General features: G+C 46.6%; 1 protein-coding gene across 15 annotated transcripts in view; it reads right to left on the minus strand.

Annotated features, from left to right (window-relative positions):
• Nucleotides 1–16543, minus strand: part of CACNA1D (calcium voltage-gated channel subunit alpha1 D) — a 316153-nt gene that overhangs the window by 143140 nt on the left and 156470 nt on the right. For 8 of the 15 annotated variants that reach the window (XM_069736714.1, XM_069736709.1, XM_069736717.1 and 5 more), the window contains exons 7-8: nt 11431–11627; nt 7481–7584 (exon numbers count right to left, since the gene is read on the minus strand). In XM_069736714.1, the coding sequence (XP_069592815.1) occupies nt 7481–7584; nt 11431–11627 (301 nt within the window). Of the gene's footprint in view, nt 1–7480; nt 7585–7842; nt 7947–11430; nt 11628–16543 lie in introns of all 15 variants that reach the window. The other 7 variants (XM_069736711.1, XM_069736708.1, XM_069736723.1 and 4 more) reach the window with 1 other exon arrangement.

Here is a 16543-nt window from a genome sequence, read left to right on the forward strand (position 1 = left end):
AAGTGATACATAAACGTTATCAGATGCAAGGAGAGGTCTTGCCTCTTTAAGAAACTTTGTGTAGAAATACTGAATTTCTTGTATAAATCGTTGCTAGAGCAACTTGAATCAAAAGACCGTCAAAATGTTAACACAAAGAGAAAGAAAAAAAGAAAAGAATTGAACCATTTCAGGCTTCCAGTAAATTATATATCTTGTCACGTTAAATTTACACTGCCGTTTCGGCGCCATCATTTTGGAGCAGGTTTATTCTGAATGTTTCCTAAAAATATCACCTATGTTAAAATGACTGTAATCTAGAAAGAAAGTGCGGAGGGAAGTGTCAATGGCCAGGAAATCATGGAGAGAAGCGCCGATCAGCAACGTGCCAGCCACGGACGGCAGAGAATCCAGTGCAGCGCTCAATACCCCGGTCAACTGGAATACCGAGTCTTTATAACGAAGCCACAAATTATTTGCCGTTTGGATTATTGTCTGTCTCCTCAGGAATTACTGACAGAAATGCCATTAAAGGGATAGATTCATTCATCCGTTTTCTTCTTTCAGACATAAAAAATACATTGACAGAAAAGGCAGATTAATCAAGAAAGCGAAAGGATTCCCAGCTAATCAGGCAGGAGCCAAAATACTGTGGTGGACAATAGCGTGAAGGCGAGTCCTAGAGAAGGACCACGAAAAAGTGGTGGCCACTTAGACATAGACTATGTTCATATGTTGATCATTGAGTGCAGATTTTACGATTGGATTCCTATTTTCTTGGCTCGGCGCACCAAGAATGAAATAAAACAATACCAGGCCGGCGGTTTCCTGTAGATTTAGGGCACCCACCAATTTTCAGCAACAGAAATTGATATTAAAAAAATGCAACAATTTCTGAGCAGATTTTCGCACACAAAAAAAAAAAATGCAGCAAATATAGTACTGTGCAAAAGTTTTAGGCAGTGTGGAAAAAATGCTGGAAAGCAAGAATGGTTAGCCATCAGGGAGGCGTCTGGCTACAAATGTATTCTGCAGCAGGACAACGACCCCAAACATACAACCAATGTCATTAAGAGCGATCTTCAGTGTAAAGAAGAAAGTGATGATCCGGCCCCCGCGGAGCCCTGATCTCAACATCATCCAGTCTGTCTGGGATCACATGAAGAGATAGAAGAATCTGCACAAGGGACATCTACAGAAGATCTGGGGTTAGTTCTCCACGATGTTTAGAACAACCTGCCCGCCGAGCTCCTTTCACAAACTGTGAGCAAGTGAGAACTAATGAATGAAAAGTGTGGTGGCACCATATATCCCTTTGATTTAGATTTCTTTTTTGTTCATTCAATTCATACAATTCATTCATTTTTAGTTTTGAATGTGTTTGCAGCATTTTTACTGCCTAAAACTTTTGCACAGTACTGTATTTATGCCGCCCCTGCATGAGACTGTAGAAAGTTCTTGAAAAGATTGTAGATGTTTTATGGTTCCGAACACCGATCGGAGACCCAATGAAGGGGCGCAGTTCTTGGCTGTGTGCTTTTTCTCCTTCGTTTTGTGGATTGGTCTTGGTCTACACACTGTCTACACGGTTCCCCAATGACCAAAACTTCTAAATGTGTCACTATGAAATGTCACATTTAAAAAAAGAAAAAAAAAAAGATGATCGCTCCAATTTTTAGACCACAATACAATTTCGTCAATTCCCTAAATCTTCCAGACCAGATTTTAGGCTTCCCCCCATAGGTCCTCTAATAAAGGACTACAAGGACAGCTGCCACTTTTACCACTAGCCAATTTTATGGGAATTACAATTCAATCTTATTATTTTACTATTTGTTACCAGACATGATCAGAAAGTAAAATCTGAGGCTCGGGATCCATGTTCCCGGTTTCCTTCTGCTGCCACGTAGCTCCACCACAGAAGACGCAGAATGTCCAGGTCCCAGGCCTTGACATTAATGTTCTGATCTCAGGGCCAAACTTTTTTATATAATTCATAAAGGTTTCATGTAATCTCTTCTCTTGTGTTACCAGCACAACTAATTACTTCCCAGAACAGCCCGTCTCTGCCCTTGTGGACTAAAATTAGCCATATTATGCCACATGGAGGTCCTGAGGGGCCTCCTTATCCATCAATTAAGAGCACTAGCAAAGTCAAGATTATTCTGGAGCCAAGACAAGCCGCGACCTGATAACTGGCCACGTGTCCAGTACACGACCATGCTGGAGATAGATAGATCACTTTGTTCTATGGGAATTTCCATCAATTATACTAGATACAGGCCGAAATACCAATCCTTCTATTACCCGAATTATCACAGTGCAACTCCCCATATACTTTACATGGCTGTCCGAGAAACAATGTTACGGCTGATTTTGTGGCTGGCAGATACCTCGCCCGCTTATGTCCTAGGGAACTAAAGGATTGGTAGTCCAAAATCAGACATGTCCGACCCTTATCTCTCCCGACAATCATAATGTGGACTGGAAGAGTTTTATCTGTTGTGTATGAAGGCTTGGGTGCTAGCCATGAAAACTGGGACAGGGTTAGTCTAACATGTATGGGGTCTTCAGGGCAGCTTGAGAGAGGAGAGAGAGAGAGAGAGAAAAAAGAGACTGGAGAGAGAAAGAGAGAGAGAGAGAGAAAGAGGAGAGCGAGGAAAGAGAAATAGAGAGGAGAGAGAGAGAGGAGAAAGAAAAAAGAGACTGGAGAGAGAAAGAGAGAGAGAGAGAAAGAGGAGAGTGAGGAAAGAGAAATAGAGAGGAGAGAGAGAGGAGAAAGAAAAAAAGAGACTGGAGAGAGAAAGAGAGAGTAGAGAGTGAGAGAAAAGAGGGAGAGAGAGAAGAGAGGAGAGTGAGGGGAGAAAAAGAAATGAGGAGAGTGAGGAGAGAGAAAGAAGAGAGGAGAGAGAAAGAAGAGCGTGAGTAGAGCGAGGAAAAAGGAGAGAGAAAAGAGAAAGGAGAATGAGGAGAGGATAGACAAAGAAGAGTGAGAGGAAAGTGAGAAGAGAGAAAGAAGAGAGAGGAGTGAGGAGAGAGAGGAAAGAGAACGAGAGGAGAGAAAAAGGAGAGAGAGGCATGGGAAAGGAGAGAGGAGAGGAGAGGGAGAGGAGTGCGAGAGGGATGGGAAAGGAGAGAAGAGAGAAAAGGAGGGGAGAGAAAAGAGAGGGAAGGGAAGTGAGAGAAAAGGAGAGGAGAGAGGGAGAAGAGAGCGAGAAGAGATTGAGGGGAGAGGAGAAAGAGTAGAAAGAGATAGAAGATTGAGAGAGAAGAGAGGGAGGGAGAGGAGATAGAGGAGACAAAAGGACAGGAGAGAGAGCACAAGCAAAAGAGGGGGAGGAAAGATAAAGAATAGAGGAGAGAGGATAGAGAAGAAAGATAGAGAGGAGATAGAGATAGAGGAGACAAAAGGAGAGACAGGAGAGCCAGAGAGAGCGCGAGCAAAGGAGAGGACAGAGAGGGAGGCGAGAGGAAGAGAAGAGAGAGGGGAGAGACAGAGGAGAGAGGAAGAGGAGAGAAGAGAGATAGAGGGGAGAGGGAGAGTAGAAAGGGAGATAGAAAAAGGAGACAGAGGAGAGAGAGAGAGAGAGAGAGAGAGACAGGAGAATGACAGAGAGGGAAGGAGAGGAAGAGGAGAGATAGAGGACAGAGAAGAGAGATAGAGGACAGAGAGAGAGTAGCGTTGTACATTGTGCTCTTTTGTCTGTAAAGAGATAGTAGAATTTCTGGAAACGAGCTCTTGCTCTGCAATTTTTGGACATTCATTGAGAAACGCCATAGTCAGCATTACGGGGCCTCACTTACAGGACAAATGCAGGGACCCGCGGTGGGACCATCCTATCAAACATTTACGGCATATTCTGACAGTAAGCTCAAATGTTCAAGATTAGAAGACCCCTTTATGGGAGAAATCTAAAGATGAACAAACGGATTAGTAGGAGGACCCTGGTCCTGCGGCCATACAGTAAAAGCCCGGGCACAACCTCATGTGTCCATTACTCCACAACGATGATGCCGCATCAGGCCTACAAATCAGAAGAGGCGCGGGCATCCCATCCACAGAGGCCAACCTAACCAAAGATTACCAAAGGGAGACCAGCCCTTTAAGCTCTCACTAGAGCTCTTTACTACTGTGATCAGCTGAGCATTTATAAAACAGACACAATCTGATTGTTGGGGCCAAAAGTTTAGACCCTCTTTGATTTAATACAGGTGGATAAATGCTACTTGTGCACCCGCCATCCATGGTCATAATGTTGCCTGGGTTAGTAGGAGACAGAGGTGCCCGGGAGGCCAAACGGAGGATGCAAGGAGCAAAAGTGAAGATCGGCTGCCATGGAGGACTGGACTGGACGCTGGACTAGGGCAGCGCAAATGAAATACGGTAGCTCATTTTTGGCAAATATAAAAGAGAGAGTGCACAGAAAGGCTCCCAGGTGAATTCTCAATTATATGTTTAAAAAAAAATTTGAAAAATGATATACATGTAAAAATACGGCCCCAAAAAAGTCTTAAAAGGAATCTGTCAGCAGGTTTTTGCGATGTAACCTGAGAGCACCATAATGTAGGAACAGAATCCCTGATTACAGCGATGTATCACTCACTGATCTGTGATTTACTGTTTTAATACAATCAGCGTTTTATCAGCAGGAGATTATCATTACAGGACAAGTTGGCACCTGTAGAGTAGTCCAACCACGCCCCCAGCACTGATTGGCAGAAAGCTGTGGGTGGGGTTATACACAGCTCAACAACTGAGCTCTGCTAGATAAAGCTGTGATTCTGGTATACCTGCTGCACCCAGTAAGGTGAGTGATACATCACTGGAAACAGGGTCTCTGTCCCCACATCATGGTGCTATCAGATCACATAGCAAAAAAAAAAACTGCCGACAGATTCCCTTTAAAAAGCACTGGAACAATTGGTGACAAAGTAAAAATGGGTTCACAATGAACCACTAAAATGAGCTCCGATATAAAAGGATTAAGTACATGAGACTAAATAAAATATTCCACCCTATAAAACATATCAAATATAATAATAAAAATAAGAAGCAATCTGAGAATTCTGGATAAGATGAAGAAAGTGTATGTGACAAATACAGCCCATGGCAGGTCCCTTTACCTTCTAGATACAATCATATAACCCACGGTGACAGTTACGAGAAGTCGGATCACATCGTGACGCGTTTTGGGTACTCACCACAACAGTATGGTAAAAACTGAACACAACAGCAGAGCAGTAAGCAATCAGATTACATGCACCGTGTGCAGGACAGAATGGTGGCCGGACGGACGGACGTGGAGAATTTCTCCAGAAATCAGACATTGAAACAAAGATCAGAAAGTGTGAATAATAGACAGATGGAAAAATCACTCCAGGAAAAGCAGGAACCCACGGCAGGACATCTTTGTTTAGAAGCAGGTACTGTAAACAGGTCTTCAGGAGCATTAAATAAGATGTCCAAAGAAAAATGGTGCAGAGCCGCCCTGCCACTGAGTGCAGCAGGACTATCACCCCTGACCATCTGATGATATGGGGGTCTTTATTATCTCTCCTATCATACATATGCTTATTCTGTCTAATAGATCATATTGTACAAAAAAAACATTAAGTACTGTATAATTACCCCAAAGTAGTCATTTGGGTGGAGCCTGTGATCTGAAGAGTCATGCAGTCCCTACCGGAATCGTGGACACAGAGGGTCTAAAGTTAGCTGAAATTTCGAATTTGCTGAGAAGATTCCTCCTCAATGGGTATGACTACAGCATGACTGTTAGCAACATCAGCTCCGCCCAGATGACTACTTCATGCTAATTATAATTCAGCACCTACAAAAAAAGTCATTGCTCTATTCTATACCTTACCTGCCAAAATAACCACATGCATCTGGGAAGAGGCAGTATGACTGTTCAAACCAAGCAGAGGAGCTCAGTGCACTCTTGGTGAGACCAAACAACTCGATTCACCTTCCCACCTACTTGTTTTCTATCTATTTCCCTGACCTCTTTCTTGATTTACCGCTCTGGCTTTACAGGAGCCTGAGGAGAGTGGAGATAGATGGAAAAAAAAGGAGGTAGGAAAGTGCATTGAACTGGTCACACCAAGGGTGCACCGAGCTAAAGTGCTTGAACTGGTTTGGCTACACCAAGGGTGCACCGAGCTAATGTGTTTGAACTGTTTGGCCACACCAAGGGTGCAACGAGCTAATGTGCTTGAACTGTTTGGATACACCAAGGGTGCACCGAGCTAATGTGCTTGAACTGTTTGGATACACCAAGGGTGCACCGAGCTAATGTGCTTTAACTGTTTGGCTACACCAAGGGTGCACGGAGCTATTGTGCTTGAACTATTTGGCTATGCCATGGGTGCACCGAGCTAATGTGCTTGAACTGTTTGGCCACACCAAGGGTGCACCGAACTAATGTGCTTGAACTGTTTGGCTACACCAAGGGTGCACTGAGCTATTGTGCTTGAACTGTTTGGCTACACCAAGGGTGCACTGAGCTATTGTGCTTGAACTGTTTGGCTACACCAAGGGTGCACTGAGCTAATGTGTTTGAACTGTTTGGCCACACCAAAGGTGCACTGAGCTATTGTGCTTGAACTGTTTGGATACACCAAGGGTGCACCGAGCTATTGTGCTTGAACTGTTTGGCTACACCAAGGGTGCACTGAGCTAATGTGCTTGAACTGTTTGGCTACACCAAGGGTGCACCGAGCTAATGTGCTTGAACTGTTTGGCCATACCAAGGGTGCACTGAGCTAATGTACTTGAACGGTTTGGCCATACCAAGGGTGCACTGAGCTAATGTACTTGAACTGTTTGGATACACCAAGGGTGCACCGAGCTAATGTGCTTGAACTGTTTGGCCACACCAAGGGTGCACTGATCTAATGTGCTTGAACTGTTTGGCCATACCAAGGGTGCACTGAGCTAATGTACTTGAACTGTTTGGCCATACCAAGGGTGCACAGAGCTAATGTACTTGAACTGTTTGGATACACCAAGGGTGCACCGAGCTAATGTGCTTGAACTGTTTGGCCACACCAAGGGTGCACAGATCTAATGTGCTTGAACTGTTTGGCCATACCAAGGGTGCACTGAGCTAATGTACTTGAACTGTTTGGATACACCAAGGGTGCACCAAGCTAATGTGCTTGAACTGTTTGGCCACACCAAGGGTGCACCGAGCTAATGTGCTTGAACTGTTTGGCCACACCAAGGGTGCAAACAGAGTTCCTTTAAATAGCTACATAGCATACTGGGATTGGTACGGAGTTGCTGATCCAGCTGACAGGTTAATTTTGAAGACTTGAGGCACAATGAAATCATGAGAGGATACCTGTCACAGATTTGTTTCCAAACAAAGATTGTACAAAACATTTTTTTTTTAAATTGCCAGCCATGCAGAGAACAAGTATGAAATATTTATTTTGTGCAGATAGCCGGCCACCGAGCAAACAGCAATAGAAGAGGCAGGATCATCCGTCTGCTTACCCACTAAGTACACCAAGAACCAGGTTAAGAACGAAAAATGAGCCAAGGATAATAAGACTAACAAAATAGATCCATGGCCATTCACATCCTATGGCATCATTCACCTGTAAGAAGTCAAGGAAGTTGGTTACAGTCTGAACGTGTACTGTCCAGCAGAGACCAACCTGCAGCCACCGTGCCACATCGGCCATCTCCATCTTCCGAAGGAGAGGGAGATCAGCGGTCCTTACCTTGGGATTATTCTCTAGAATCAGTCTTCTTAGCGAGTCTTTTTTTATCTCTCCCTACTTATTTGGCACTGATATGTTGGCGGTGGCTGAACGTTGGGCTCTGCTTTCGTGAAAGAAAAGACGTGTGCTTACCCGCTTAATACACCAAGAACAAGATTTAGCACGAAAAATGACCCAAAGATGACGAGACTGACAAAATACACCCAAGGTAATTCAAATCCCATAGCATCATTCATCTGGAAAAAACAAAACGCACTTATAGAAAGCATTGGTGAGAAGAAACAGGGCATGAAATCAAGACGAGAACACAATCCCCATGGCCGAGGTGGGACGCTGCAGAACGGAGACCACTGCGGGCTGGAGAGGTACAAGAACAAAATACGGAAAAAATTCATACCTGCCCCAATGTAGAACCTGGGGGGAAATCAATGACTTTTATCCACTCTTTTTGTTCTGTATTAGAGGGTCTCAGCCGGCAAAACATCAAAATAGGGCGGGAGGGTGCCAGCTCTTGGGAGAATATTGGGCCTGCATGGGACAGGGGGCACGCACCAATCCTAATGTGGTGTTCCCATCACACACATCTATGGCACATCCATAAATCCTCGGTGGCTGATAATGGAGCCCATAAACCATAGAAAACTCGCACTACATTAAAGGGGTTTTCAGGTTCTTTAAAGAAGACCTGTAACTTTCCATATATACTGTATGTCATTTTCTTACTTGGTGCTGCCATTCTGCGGGATTTTGTTCCTGTGCCCGTCCTTCCTGACATAGGGCTCCCTCTTCCACGTGTGTATAAATTTACTCTTTTTATATATATATTTATTATACATATATACAAGTGGGTGTGGTCATCATAAATGCATTTGTCACGGATTCCACTGCTCAGTGTATCTTGGATGCACTGATTGACAGCTCAGTCATCCAATCTGGTGCAGAGACGTGCTGTCGGTATTTTCAGTGACAGCTCCACCGTCCAATCTGAGTCTGGGAGGTGCTGGGCTTTCTTCAGGTGTTCCCTGTTCCAAGTGATTATTCAGCTACATAACTGAGCTGTCTGGCCCAGATAGCTGCTAGTTGTAGCTTTCAGATCTGTGTCAGCCAGCTCTTCCCTCTCCTAGTGTATCCTCACCCACCCCCTGCAGACTGTGAGCCCTCGCGGGCAGGGTTCTCCCTCCTTATGTACTCGTGTGCCTTGTTATCTGCTCATGTTTAATGTAATTGTCTATATTTGCCCCGTATTCACATGTAAAGCGCCATGGAATAAATGGCGCTATAAAAATGTATAATAATAAAAATGTATAATAATAAAAAATTGTTCCTCTGTGCTTTGTTCTCAGCATTCTGACTTTCTGATACTTTGTTGCCGGACCCCGGACTTTCCTATTGACTACCCGTTTGTATTACCCTTTTTGCTCTGATCCGCTATGTTCCTGGTATTCTGACCTTGGACCGTTACAGGACTACTCCTTGGTCTCTTCCCTCTCTTTATGATGCACCCTCCCGGTTCTTGACCTTGGACTTCTTGACTAAACTGACTTACGGCTTGTGCGTAAGAAGTAGCTCAGCGACACGGCATCTCTGCGAATATTTCAGGACCCCACCCGCTTGAAAAACAAGGCTAGATTTATACACAAATAAGAGGAGCCATTGGTCTTTAAAGGGAATCTGTCAGCCGGTTTTTGCTGTTTAATCTGAGAGCAGCATGATGATGGGCTGAGAGACCCCGATTCCAGTGATGTGTTACTTATTCGGTTCCTTGTTTTTGTTTCAATATAATCAGTGTTTTATCTGCAGGAGGTTATCACTAGGGGACTAGTTGCCTCGTGCCATGAAGTGCTCCTGCTCTGTGTAACCCCGCCCCCAACACGGTTTTGTACCTTTCTGCCTATGCACAGCGTACACAGAAAGCTGTCAATCAGTGGGGTGGACAGAGTTATACAGAGCTCAGCATTCAGAGAACTGGCAGATAAAACTATGTTTTTATCAAAACTGGGTATGCAAACATGCAGGTATTGGGGACCTATTACGTTTGCACACTTTTATAAAAGGGAAAACAAAATGTGGCTATTAAACCACGGCCAGCATACTACAGAGCCCATTAAAGTCTTTCCGAACATCCTAAATTGCTGCTTTTATTAAGAGGGAGATATTGAAGACCTCAGAGTTTCGCTGTCACTAGTCATCTGGGCGGAGCTGCAGGAGGGGATAGTCAGCACTCCCATTCCGCCGTGACTGACAAAGACTTGACACACCAGGCCAGATGTCAATCAAAAGTGGGCATGCTACTAGCACGGAGACCCTGATTAGCCCCCAATACACCACCACCCGAATACCTACAGACCCTCCTTGTAAAAGCAGTGATTTGACCTGGGGGGCATCCAGAAAGTTAGTAATGAGCTCTATGGCAGGTGGTGAGGATTTAATAACAGCATTTTTAATGACAGGTGGTCTTTAAAAAACCAGAAGCGGTGGACATCAGGATGAAGGATAAAGTATATACAACCAGAAAGAGGGTCTGCGGCCAGTAGATATTCCAGGGAAGGCGCAGAAATAAAAATGACTGCTGTCGAATTTCCAGACTAATCTAATAACTTTATCCCGCTCCTCTCACCTCGGGGGTCGGACGTGATGGGATCTTAATTTGAATCTTTGACATTTATGATGAATTATAAAAGGGGATAAAATTGAGTTTTTATTTTTTTTCCATCATCTTAAAATGTCTCATCAACAAGCAGTTTTTTTGATATTTTCAGTCTAACCTCAAACTAGTAGAAGTCTATGGGGCTCAGGCTTTGTTTTTTGGGGTTAATTTTTTTTTTTTTTTTTCCGAGCTGGGGGGTTGTTTATATGGAAAAATATAATCCAGTATACATTTTATATATACTGTATACTTCTATGGCTCTGTAGGGCCACCCACTGTCATTCGGAACTGTAATTTTATAAAACAAGTTGCACTGATTTACATCATAGGACACATAGGGCGAATTCATCAAGAACTTTAGGCCAGTAAAAAAAAATGAGCTGTGCAGAAATTATGCAAATTTTGGTATTTTAACGCCAGGTTAATCGGCGGAGATTAATCGGAAGGGGTGTGTTCTTGAAGATTGACTATAAATTACACTACAAAAGTGGAATAAATTATAGCAAAAAATCAAGACTGGTATAAAAGCACTAAACTTGATGATCAGTGTTTTTACCCAGTAATGCACAAAAGTCCAAAAATTAGCCCCACCTAATCTTCAAAAAGTGGCAGGGCAGGTATAAAAACACCAATAGTCCCCAAATTTGTGTGCGACTATACATTACATAAATTTTGACTTTTCTACAACCGTTTTCTGGAGAATAAAGTTTGATGAATTCATGACCCCCCCAATGCATTTTTGGATTATTTTAAATAAACTATATATAATATTACATGCATAGAGAATGGGAGTACTTCTATATATACAATTAAAGGGATACAAAGATTACAAAGAGTCCCCAGATGTCAGACCCCAAAGTTAATAAGGACCTAAAAGGTGAAGAATAGCTCAAAAACTTGGGCCGGGAACTGGGATAATTTTTAAACTTTTGACAAACGCTAATTGAACCACTAATACAAACAAAAAAATTATATTATTCCTGCAAACCCATCAATTATTAGGTCACAAAAATGGTGGCTTCCACCGCGTACTGAACATTTCTACTAATTACTGTGAGCGCAGTATGACTTACCCAGTATAAGACATCAGTCCAGCCCTCCATGGTGATGCACTGGAACACAGTTAACATTGCAAAGGCGAAGTTATCGAAATTGGTTATTCCCCCATTAGGCCCAGCCCATCCGCTCTTACATTCTGAACCATTTACTGGACACAGGCGCCCGTTCCCTGAGAACGCACAGGGCGCAGGTTCATCTTCGGCCAGCAATTCTGTGGAGTAAGAAGTACAGTGAACGTGTAGGAGTGTAGGACTCGATGAGGACTCACTCATTTCCCCCCCAAAAAAAAAATTATCCACACATTTCCTAGCAGAGTAAGGCTGCTGTCACACTAGCAGTATTTGGTCAGTATTTTACATCAGTATTTGTAAGCCAAAACCAGGAGTGGGTGATAAATGCAGAAGTGGTGATGTGTTTCTATTATACTTTTCCTCTAATTGTTCCACTCCTGGTTTTGGCTTATAAATACTGAGGTAAAATACTGACCAAATACTGCTAGTGTGACGGCAGCCTAATATAGTAACGGACCAATGCAAAGTTTATTGAAAAAATTGTACTCGCTTTGAATCGCTTTTTCAACGGATATACAAGAATTAAAGGGGTTTTCCAAGTAAAATAAAAAGGCTGTCCCTTTTATGATTCCCCAGAACCCTTGTTATCTTTATTTTTTTGCATCGCTTCAGCCCCCTGCAGCCATCCTTGTGGTCTTTTATTGTATTTATCCAGAAAGTCCTGCCAGCTCTACCTCTGTGTCCCTAGATTACAAGTCCCAAGACCTGTTTCTGTCCCATAGCAAATTCACTCCCACCCTCAGTGCCAATCTGTTCCACCTACAAAGCACCACCCTGAGACTCCTACAAAGCACCATCCTGAGACTCCTACAAAGCACCACCCTGAGACTCCTACAAAGCACGGCAGCACGGTGGCGCAGTGGTTAGCACTGCTGCCTTGCAGCGCTGGAGTCCTGGGTTCGAACCCCACCAAGGACAACATCTGCAAAGAGTTTGTATGTTCTCTCCGTGTTTGCGTGGGTTTCCTCCGGGCACTCCGGTTTCCTCCCACATTCCAAAGACATACTGATAGGGAATTTAGATTGTGAGCCCCAACGGGGACAGTGATGATGATGTGTGCAAACTGTAAAGCGCTGCGGAATATGCTAGCGCTATATAAAAATAAAGATTATTATTATTATTATAAAGCACCACCCTGAGACTCCTACAAAGCACCACCCTGAGACTCCTACAAAGCACCACCCTGAGACTCCTACAAAGCACCACCCTGAGACTCCTACAAAGCACCACCCTGAGACTCCTACAAAGCACCACCCTGAGACTCCTACAAAGCACCACCCTGAGACTCTAAAGATGGATACATCACTGCAAACACAGATTCTCCTCCTAAGATTCCTCCTATTTCACCTAGTATTTGCTATCCTGAGACTCTCCTGTAGCCCATAGTGTTCCTGGTACTGTCATTGGCTTGTTCAGTGCACAGAAGGTGAGCAATGAGACACATAATGTAGTAATTTATTCTACTGTCATCTGGAAGTCTGGGACAGGCCAGCTCCTCCTCTTCTGACTATAGTCACAAGCTGAAAAGATTACTTGTTTTGTATGGATCCTGCCATGTGCTCCTCTGGCTCTCCCTCCCTGTGCACCTCCCCAGTCACTGTAAACTCGCTCAGGATCACAGACCACACCCGCTGACATCACTTCTCCCTCCCTGTGCACATCCCCACTCACTGTAAACTCGCTCAGGATCACAGACCACACCCGCTGACATCACTTCTCCCTCCCTGTGCACATCCCCAGTCACTGTAAACTCGCTCAGGATCACAGACCACGCCCGCTGACATCACTTCTCCCTCCCTCCCTGTGCACATCCCCAGTCACTGTAAACTCGCTCAGGATCACAGGCCACGCCCGCTGACATCACTTCTCCCTCCCTCCCTGTGCACATCCCCAGTCACTGTAAACTCGCTCAGGATCACAGACCACGCCCGCTGACATCACTTCTCCCTCCCTCCCTGTGCACATCCCCAGTCACTGTAAACTCGCTCAGGATCACAGGCCACGCCCGCTGACATCACTTCTCCCTCCCTCCCTGTGCACATCCCCAGTCACTGTAAACTCGCTCAGGATCACAGGCCACGCCCGCTGACATCACTTCTCCCTCCCTCCCTGTGCACATCCCCCAGTCACTGTAAACTCGCTCAGGATCACAGACCACACCCGCTGACATCACTTCTCCCTCCCTCCCTGTGCACATCCCCAGTCACTGTAAACTCGCTCAGGATCACAGACCACACCCGCTGACATCACTTCTCCTTCCCTCCCTGTGCACATCCCCAGTCACTGTAAACTCGCTCAGGATCACAGACCACACCCGCTGACATCACTTCTCCCTCCCTGTGCACATCCCCAGTCACTGTAAACTCGCTCAGGATCACAGACCACACCCGCTGACATCACTTCTCCCTCCCTGTGCACATCCCCAGTCACTGTAAACTCGCTCAGGATCACAGACCACACCTGCTGACATCACTTCTCCCTCCCTCCCTGTGCACATCCCCAGTCACTGTAAACTCGCTCAGGATCACAGACCACACCCGCTGACATCACTTCTCCCTCCCTCCCCGTGCACATCCCCAGTCACTGTAAACTCGCTCAGGATCACAGACCACACCCGCTGACATCACTTCTCCTTCCCTCCCTGTGCACATCCCCAGTCACTGTAAACTCGCTCAGGATCACAGACCACACCCGCTGACATCACTTCTCCTTCCCTCCCTGTGCACATCCCCAGTCACTGTAAACTCGCTCAGGATCACAGGCCACGCCCGCTGACATCACTTCTCCCTCCCTCCCTGTGCACATCCCAATCACTGTAAACTCGCTCAGGATCACAGGCCACGCCCGCTGACATCACTTCTCCCTCCCTCCCTGTGCACATCCCCAGTCACTGTAAACTCGCTCAGGATCAAAGGCCACACCCGCTGACATCACTTCTCCTTCCCTCCCTGTGCACATCCCCAGTCACTGTAAACTCGCTCAGGATCACAGGCCACGCCCGCTGACATCACTTCTCCCTCCCTCCCTGTGCACATCCCAATCACTGTAAACTCGCTCAGGATCACAGGCCACGCCCGCTGACATCACTTCTCCCTCCCTCCCTGTGCACATCCCCAGTCACTGTAAACTCGCTCAGGATCAAAGGCCACACCCGCTGACATCACTTCTCCTTCCCTCCCTGTGCACATCCCCAGTCACTGTAAACTCGCTCAGGATCACAGGCCACGCCCGCTGACATCACTTCTCCCTCCCTCCCTGTGCACATCCCAATCACTGTAAACTCGCTCAGGATCACAGGCCACGCCCGCTGACATCACTTCTCCCTCCCTCCCTGTGCACATCCCCAGTCACTGTAAACTCGCTCAGGATCACAGGCCACGCCCGCTGACATCACTTCTCCTTCCCTCCCTGTGCACATCCCCAGTCACTGTAAACTCGCTCAGGATCACAGGCCACACCCGCTGACATCACTTCTCCTTCCCTGTGCACATCCCCAGTCACTGTAAACTCGCTCAGGATCACAGGCCACACCCGCTGACATCACTTCTCCTTCCCTCCCTGTGCACATCCCCAGTCACTGTAAACTCGCTCAGGATCACAGGCCACACCCGCTGACATCACTTCTCCTTCCCTGTGCACATCCCCAGTCACTGTAAACTCGCTCAGGATCACAGGCCACGCCCGCTGACATCACTTCTCCCTCCCTCCCTGTGCACATCCCAATCACTGTAAACTCGCTCAGGATCACAGGCCACGCCCGCTGACATCACTTCTCCCTCCCTCCCTGTGCACATCCCCAGTCACTGTAAACTCGCTCAGGATCACAGGCCACGCCCGCTGACATCACTTCTCCTTCCCTCCCTGTGCACATCCCCAGTCACTGTAAACTCGCTCAGGATCAAAGGCCACGCCCGCTGACATCACTTCTCCCTCCCTGTGCACATCCCAATCACTGTAAACTCGCTCAGGATCACAGACCACGCCCGCTGACATCACTTCTCCCTCCCTCCCTGTGCACATCCCAATCACTGTAAACTCGCTCAGGATCACAGGCCACGCCCGCTGACATCACTTCTCCCTCCCTCCCTGTGCACATCCCAATCACTGTAAACTCGCTCAGGATCACAGGCCACACCCGCTGACATCACTTCTCCCTCCCTCCCTGTGCACATCCCCAGTCACTGTAAACTCGCTCAGGATCACAGGCCACACCCGCTGACATCACTTCTCCTTCCCTCCCTGTGCACATCCCCAGTCACTGTAAACTCGCTCAGGATCACAGACCACGCCTGCTGACATCACTTCTCCCTCCCTCCCTGTGCACATCCCAATCACTGTAAACTCGCTCAGGATCACAGGCCACGCCCGCTGACATCACTTCTCCCTCCCTCCCTGTGCACATCCCCAGTCACTGTAAACTCGCTCAGGATCACAGGCCACACCCGCTGACATCACTTCTCCTTCCCTCCCTGTGCACATCCCCAGTCACTGTAAACTCGCTCAGGATCACAGGCCACACCCGCTGACATCACTTCTCCTTCCCTGTGCACATCCCCAGTCACTGTAAACTCGCTCAGGATCACAGGCCACGCCCGCTGACATCACTTCTCCTTCCCTGTGCACATCCCCAGTCACTGTAAACTCGCTCAGGATCACAGGCCACACCCGCTGACATCACTTCTCCCTCCCTCCCTGTGCACATCCCCCAGTCACTGTAAACTCGCTCAGGATCACAGGCCACGCCCGCTGACATCACTTCTCCCTCCCTCCCTGTGCACATCCCAATCACTGTAAACTCGCTCAGGATCACAGGCCACGCCCGCTGACATCACTTCTCCCTCCCTCCCTGTGCACATCCCCAGTCACTGTAAACTCGCTCAGGATCACAGGCCACACCCGCTGACATCACTTCTCCTTCCCTGTGCACATCCCCAGTCACTGTAAACTCGCTCAGGATCACAGGCCACGCCCGCTGACATCACTTCTCCCTCCCTCCCTGTGCACATCCCAATCACTGTAAACTCGCTCAGGATCACAGGCCACGCCCGCTGACATC

This window comes from Ranitomeya imitator, chromosome 8 (genome assembly GCF_032444005.1).
Source record: "Ranitomeya imitator isolate aRanImi1 chromosome 8, aRanImi1.pri, whole genome shotgun sequence".
Classification (NCBI taxonomy): Eukaryota; Metazoa; Chordata; class Amphibia; order Anura; family Dendrobatidae; genus Ranitomeya; species Ranitomeya imitator.